At 37.7% G+C, this 7,850-nt stretch overlaps 1 protein-coding gene across 1 annotated transcript; it reads left to right on the top strand.

The window, feature by feature from the left end:
* Nucleotides 1–4: 4 nt before the first annotated feature.
* Nucleotides 5–4,368, top strand: yju2b (YJU2 splicing factor homolog B). The gene is made up of 10 exons (XM_015011612.2): nt 5–69; nt 639–670; nt 994–1,047; nt 1,127–1,209; nt 1,590–1,645; nt 1,736–1,796; nt 1,897–2,039; nt 2,142–2,314; nt 2,884–3,022; nt 3,628–4,368. Exons 2-10 carry the CDS (start codon nt 668–670, stop codon nt 4,095–4,097), a joined length of 1,182 nt encoding a protein of 393 aa, XP_014867098.2. The 5' UTR covers nt 5–69; nt 639–667; the 3' UTR covers nt 4,098–4,368.
* The last annotated feature ends 3,482 nt before the right edge of the window (nt 4,369–7,850 follow it).

Below are 7,850 nucleotides of genomic sequence, written 5' to 3' on the forward strand. Positions count from 1 at the left end.
GGGGCACGGAAATTACGTAGGACTCTGACGTTTGTTGTTTTTTTTAGCTGTGTTGCTAAAGCACAACTTGTAAGTATATTTTAATGTCTCAGGTGTACAATTACTCTCAGTATGAGTTTACTTAAAAATCAAAACCTACTTAGTGATACTCTTAAGTTATTCTATGTTTATCTGACCATTATATTTGCATGCAAATAATACGCACGTTACAAAAGCAGCTAACTGCTGCTAACGTTGGCTTACTTTTACCTGGTTTTTAGATATTAACGATAAAATCGACCCTTAAAGCTGATTGCGCTGAAAGCTATGCAGGTCTGGTGTTAGAGAGTGCATGTAAACCCGCATGTCAGGGCTGCCCAGGCTTTACAGATTGAGAGTCTTTAGTGGTGGTATTACAAGCAGATATTTTAGCAAAAAAGCATAGAGTTAAAAAAAAAAATCTGTAAAATATAACACCATTAATATGGATCTAGATTTATATGAAACGGGTTGTGGTGTTAATACCATGACTTAGAAAACCCTTCACGGTTACAGGCTGAAAAGCCAAATAAAGCCTCAACTTCATTTAAAAGCCTATTTATAGACTGAGTGTGACGTTTTGTTGTCTATAACGCAATTTACCTATTTTATGTTTAAAGGAGCAAAGTGCTGATCTCCAGCTGTCACTATGGTAAGATGAATTGTTTATAATCCGCTTACATCTGTATTGATCCACTTAATGTAACAAATTCTGCTAAAAAAAAACCCCACTTTCAATAAAACATTTAATATTAATGAAAATGCTGAACTTGACATTGTTCTTTTCTTCTATGTCGCTATAAAGTTCACCATGTGTTAAAAGTCTGTATTTTATCTGCCATCTCCTAAATTTTTGAGTCTTTAAATAACAAGATAAGATCCTGTCCTCTTCATTTTTTATTTTCGTTTTTTAGATCTTTGTCTGTTTCAGTATGAAATTTGCTCTCCTTTATTGACCCGCTTGTTCCCTGACAGGGTGAAAGAAAAGGAACCAACAAATACTACCCTCCGGATTTCGATCCAGCCAAGGTGAACGCCTGACCTGCCAGTTGTTGTCCAGACGTCTTAGTGCTCTACACTTACCTCTTTTGCCATTCTTTGCTTTTAGCATGGCTCCCTCAATGGCTACCACAAAACTCACGCCCTGCGGGAGAGGGCAAGAAAACTGTCCCAGGGCATCCTCATTATCAGGTCAGTGCAACACCAAAAGAAGGGAATTGATGTGGCAGTACTATCTTTTTTTTATTTTTTTTATTTTCAGGACTTGTATGGTCAAGATTGAAATTACTTTATAGAGCCCCGTAGGAAAATTATTTTGCCCAAGCAACACCTAAAGTAAAAATGGAGTAAAAGTAATTACTAGAAAGTTCCAGATGTGCAATATACCACAGAGTCCAATACAATCAGTCAGATCATTAGTTACCAACAGCTGTAGTAGTGTACACTTGACCCAGCCATGATGAGTTAAGGGAGATTTACACTACATGAGGATTTTTACAAATCAGAAGATGTTTTAATATAACATTCAGCCAGATTGTTTGATTTTTACCTGACTGTTTTTGTCTGTCAAGGTTTGAAATGCCCTACAACATCTGGTGTGATGGCTGCAAGAATCACATTGGCATGGGTAAGCTGAAGTGGAAAAACTAAAGCACAGTCATTCAATCAAACAAAGCGTCTTTTTGTTTTTATAACCCAAACGATGTGTTTTGCAAAGGCGTGCGTTACAATGCCGAGAAGAAGAAAGTGGGGAACTACTACACCACGCCAATCTATAGGTAAAAAAAAAAGCACGAGGCATAATTTATAAAGTTTATTTTGACAAAAAGTATGTTTTTAAGTAAAAAAAAACAAACTTCTTTCTGTTCTCACATGTAGGTTTAGGATGAAGTGTCATCTGTGCGTCAACTACATCGAGATGCAGACGGATCCTGCAACTTGCGACTACGTGATCGTGAGCGGAGCGCGCAGGAAAGAGGAGCGCTGGGACATGGCTGAAAACGAGCAGATCCTCACCACAGGTAGAAGATTTGTCTTCACCAATAGTTTTGCTTCCACTGTCGCCTTTGCGTGCGTGTTTTGCCCCGTTGTGATTGGATCATTCTTATGTCCTCTCGGAGCAGAACGGGAAGAGAAGGAAAAGCTGGAGACGGACGCCATGTACAAACTGGATCATGGCGGAAAAGACAAAGAGAAGCTCACAAAGGCTCTGCCGTCTCTGTCTGAAATCCAGGACTATCAGGCAGGCTGGAAGGACGACTTTCAGCTCAACAGCTCCCTCCGCAGGAAGTTCAGAGTAAGACAATAGCTCTTTTACTTTCTCCTTAAATTAAATACAAAAAATGTTAAAGATGAAAAAGTTTATTAGATGTTCAAGATTGCTTGTACATATAGAAGCATTGTAGATCTACATCTGTTTACCTATAAGTCCTATAGCCAGTATTAATTTCTGATTCAAATTTCCATAATGTTTGGCTGATTTAGTGTCCAGAAATAAATTTTGTCCCATAAAAAAATCAGAATGTTATTTCTTTCCTGTCGTAAATCTATATGACATTTAAGATAAAGTTAATTACTGAAGTTTTTGTTTTTCTTCAAGTCATGACATTTAACCAAATGATTTATTCATTCGGTAAGCAATCATAAGGTAAACTTTGGTAAAGTCATTTTTTTAAGTGTTGCCTTTCAAACTTTCATATAGCAATTTTGCTTTTTTTCCCCCCTGTATCAATAATTGGGACATGAACTCTGGAATTATTATAAAGCTAAATTTGATTTCCCACTACAGATGTGTTTTTTTTTTGTTTTGTTTTTTTAGATGTGTTCCATTTTAAAATAAAATTGTTTCTTTATTTGACGATTCAGGTAGAGAAGAAAGTTCTGGCCGAGCAGGAGGAGAAAGATAACGCTGTAAAGATGAGGGCAAACTTATCCATACCACTGCTGCCTGAGAAAGAGGAGGACAAAAAACTGGCAGGACTACTAACGTACCAAACACCCGACTGTAAGTACCACATACAGAGATATGCTCTCGCGCTTTAAATAATTCACAGATATGTTTATAATTTTTTACATCTTCTGTTTAAATCTTAAATTACCTGCTTGCCTAAATCAATTTTATGTCAACCTTATAAACATCCTCATACATGTTGTACATCCAGAACTAGAACTTATTATCCACCAAATAAAAAGATACATTCATCTATTTTCCAAAGCCATGACGTCAGCATCTGGTCTTTTCATAATTTCTTAACTAACTGTAATCATTCACTATATGAGCTTCTGATTTTGAAGACATTAATAAATAAATCTGACATATTTTTTGTACATTATTGTGCCATTTAGCAAATAGAAATAATTTTGGTACATTTTTGGTTTTAACTGAATATTTAGATATTCAAGTGTATTAGAAGGCACTTTTTTATTATTCCATGCAAAATGTCCTACAAACGTTCACAGAAAACAGTAAAATTAGCAAAGAAATAAACTTAATGTATAATTCTGATACAGTTTGATAACTATATATAAAGCATTTTGTTTCATGTGTATAAAAATTGGATGTAATCTAATGAGTAAAATGTTACTTTTCATTTTCATTTTTTTTTAAAGCTTATGAGGACAAACGGCACAGCAAGCGGAAAGAGATCGCCTCTCGTTCGTGGTTCAATACCTCCTCCACTCCAGCGGGGGGCGCTGCAGGCAGCCTGCTCCATAAGCTAAGCCTGCAGGGGAAAGAAGCAGCTGTGGCCAAAGCCCTGGGTTCCTCCCAGAGCCCGTTAATTCGCAGACGGTCCAGCGGATCTGGAGCTAAAGCCGAACAGTGTGCCACCAGAACCCAGGGAACGTCTCAGCAGGAGGAACTGCCAACGCAGACAGAAAAATCTCAAAGTATAGGATCTCCACTAGGACTAGAGAAAAATCACACTAATTCCAATGAGCTGGTTGCCAAAATTGCAAAGGAAACAGATCAAAGACTGATTGATACAGTGGACTGTGGGAAGGAGAAAGAAGAAAGTAAAAGTTCTGGAGGAATCACGTCACTAGTTGCCGACTACAGCGACTCAGATTCTGACTCTTGACTTTGATGTCGACTAATAACCTAAGTGCTGCTTTTTCTGATTCCAGAAAAAATGTAAATGCTTTTAAGAATTGAGTCAATCTGTTGTAGCATGTTGCAAAAGCAATACTAGTGTTTTGAGGTACAGTATGCTCTGGAATTATACTTTACATTTTTTTTGTCATCTGCTGAATGCATTTGTCATCAAATCAGAATGGATCTGTGATTGTTTTACATGTAATATCTGTCTGACCACCATTAAAATATTGTTCACTTTGGTTTCTCTCCTTGAAGTGCCGGACCGTGTCATCTCTTTTTAAAACTGGCATAAATTTGCTTCACCATTTTAGTTTTTGTTTTTTGTTTTTTTAATTTTAGGTCTATTAAAGTTTAAAATGACAATTTTCATTGTGAATCTGAACTTTGCTGTATTTTTCCAGCCAACAGACACATTTTTTCCATGATGGTTATGTTTCCTAGCAATTTTAATAAAGCTTAGATGAGCTGTGGATAAAATATGGAGTCATTCGCTGTTTAAACAGTAATAAATGAGATGTGTAATCTGATTAACTAAATTACGAGTAGGTGTTCAGAGGGGAATAGCATATGGAAGTAAATATGTGCCATCAGAATTTGAATAAAAAATGCATCCGAATTCAATTTTTAAAAAAATTCAGTGTCATTATTTGTACATGTTTGCAATTTTCATATGTTAAAAAAATTCACATTCCTATTTCAAAGATAAAATTTTCAATATATATTTTTTCAGTGTTAAAAAAAATTCAGCATATAAAAAAATTCAACTTTTAAAAATTCAAATGCAATATTTTCAGTGTCCTAAAAATTCAACTTGCTCAAATTCGCCGTCTCAAATTCAGCGTCTAAAAATTCGCTGTACAAAAATGGCAAGGTTACTTCAGGTCACAGACATTAGCAATCGTTGTCAGATTTCAACACCCAGCCAATCACATGACGCAGGTGTCATAGTGAAGAAATACCAGCATCACCGAGGCTAGCGACCATGGAGGCGAATGCAAACCCAACCCCAACGGTGAGTCTATGCTTTCATATTTCTGTGGTATATTTTATTTTGCGCATGAGGTTTGATACATTATCTTAAAACTTGATTTAAAACACGGGTTTGGGCCGTTGTTAATCTTACACCATGTAATGCTAGCATATTAGTTCTCGCTACCTCCTAGAGACCCCAGTCCCTCCCCCCTTCTCCTTCTCTTAGATGTCCCACACCCAATGTTCCCGTGTTTTATTTCAAAAAGAAATACCACTTGCGCCAAGTCTAGAATCTTTTAAGATAACTGATGGATGGCGACTTTCCGGGTTTTGTTTGTATGCTGTCTTAGGTGAGACCGAGACAGGCAGTCTTAGTAAAGTCGTAATTTTCCGGGAGATGCTACCGCTAATGACCGCAGTGAAGTTAGTTTCAAGTTGGATATTCGATATTCGAGCTCCGGGGAGTAAGCGGCGTTTAGCTCAAGGTTGATCCGATTTATGAACGCTACTGTCGGCCAGCGGTTCTCCACCGCTCCCGGCCGCAGCGCCCGAAGGTTCACTTAGGGACTGTCAACAAATTACCGAACCAAACATTCCTGTCAAAGAAACGTTAATGCCTTGAATTGTAACCAACGAACTAATTGTCAGTGCTAATTCAGGCTTTTACATGAGCCAAAATAGCATCTATAAAATTTTAAATTCAATATTTTCAATAATTTTAATATTAAATAATATAATGGTTTCTTCAATAGCTTCCAGGTCATGTGACCTAATGACTCAGAATCACTTTGAAATAATTATACTAGTCTCTTTAGATGAGGCACATTTGTTTTCCATTTTTAGCCATTTTCCATTTTTTATTAATTTTTTTCGTCAAAATTTAGGGTTTTTCTTCAATATCTTCCAGGTCATGGGACCTATTGATTCAAAATCACTTTGAAATTGTTTTACTAGTCTCTATAGATGAGGCACAGTCATTTTTTTTTCCATTTTAAATAATTTTCCATTTTTTAGGAATTTTTTTCACCAAAATTGAGGGTTTTTATTCAATAGCTTCCAGGTCATGTCACCTAATGACTCAAAATCACTTTGAAATAATTCTACCAGTCTGTATAGATGAGGCACAGTCATTTATATTCGATTTGAGTCCTTTTTATAATTTGTAGGTATTTTTATATTGGCTTCTAGGTCATCAATCAATCAATCAATCAAATTTTATTTGAACAGCACATTTCAGCACCAAGGCATTTCAAAGTGCTTTACATAATAAAAATATGAAAACACAGAGTCATGCAACAATCAAAGAAATTAAGTTAAGAACTGTCATTAAATTCGTAATTGATTACGTTTCAAATACAGCTCTAAACAGCTGGGTTTTTAGTCGAGATTTAAAGGCACTCAGTGTTTCAGCTGTTTTACAGTTTTCTGTACGTTTGTTCCAAATTTGTGGTGCATGGAAGCTGAATGCTGCTTCTCCTTGTTTGGTTCTGGTTCTGGATGCAGAGCAGACCAGAACCAGAACCAGAAGACCTGAGGGGTCTGGAAGGTTGATGCAACAGCAGATCTGTAATGTATTGAGGTACTAAACCGTTCAGTGATTTATAAACTAACAACAGTATTTTTGTATTCTAGTCTATGAGCTACAGGGAGTCAGTGTAGGGACTTTAAAACTGGTGTTATGTGCTCTATCTTCCTGGTTTTAGTGAGAACCCGAGCAGGAGTTCTCACTAAACTTTCACCCAATTACTCGAAATCAGTGTAAAATTGTTTTAGTAGACTGGAGCAATGAGGTACGCTCATTTTTAATTCATTTTGACCCATTTTATTATTTTTTAGGCAATTTTGTATTTAAAAAATATATTTCCTATTTTCTCTTCACCTCCATAGGCTGCCACCTTATCGTGATGAAAGGGTTTGAGTGCTGAAGTGACTCTAGGAGTTATGCTGTCAGGGGTTTCATACCCCTTGTAGGGTCACCCAATGCTAGAGGTGATGAACCAGACAAAGAGCAGCCCAAGACCCTTTATGAAGAGCACAGTTAATGGATACAGTGTCCCCTCACCTGGACGCAGGTCACCAGGGCTCCACCCTGGAGCCGGGCCTGGAGTTGGTGCTCCGTGGCAAGCATCTGGTGCCAAAACACATGGAGTCTGGCCAGGCTCAGCCCACAGTGGGTTCACCTTCCCAAGGGCTCACCAACTGTGGGCCAAAAGGGCTGGGTGCAATGTGGGATGTTAGAAGGCCGAGGGAGGGGACCTTGGCCATCTGACCCTGGGTGATAAGACTTTTTATCAGTGGGCATCACCTCTCTGGTGGGAGCCTGAGCTGGTGTGTGAGGTTGAGAGGTTCTAACTAGAAATAGTCTCATCTCATCATGACCCGAGATGAGAGCCATGCGCTAATTAATGGAACATTAATAAACAATCTGATATGTAGTGAGAAAATGTAATGTTTCAGTTGTTGGTCGTGTTTCTATGACTTTGTATGTTTGTGTTTTTATGGTGTAAAGCTCTTTGAAATGCCTTGTTGTTGAAATGTGATATATAAATAAAATTTGATTAGATTTTTGGATTTGGGTGTTTTCTGTCCGAGGCCACGTTCTGCACAACCGGGGTTCTGAAGGGATCCATTTTGGTGGCCTTGGGATCACACCTCTGCTTTTGGCAGATGATGTGGCCCTACTGGCTTCATCAGGTCATGATCTACAGCTTTACTGGAGCAGGATGCAGATGAGGAGGATCAGTACCTCCAGATCCAAGGCCAT

This window comes from Poecilia mexicana, unplaced genomic scaffold (assembly GCF_051168715.1).
Source record: "Poecilia mexicana isolate PSO_F unplaced genomic scaffold, ASM5116871v1 scaffold_2, whole genome shotgun sequence".
Taxonomy (NCBI): domain Eukaryota; kingdom Metazoa; phylum Chordata; class Actinopteri; order Cyprinodontiformes; family Poeciliidae; genus Poecilia; species Poecilia mexicana.

Bases quoted from the DNA above. Each gene is read 5' to 3' on its own strand.
- yju2b (XM_015011612.2), top strand. The intron at 1,210-1,589 runs GTCAGTGCAACA...TTGTCTGTCAAG, and splicing joins CAGGGCATCCTCATTATCAG to GTTTGAAATGCCCTACAACA. The intron at 2,040-2,141 runs GTAGAAGATTTG...CTCTCGGAGCAG, and splicing joins CGAGCAGATCCTCACCACAG to AACGGGAAGAGAAGGAAAAG.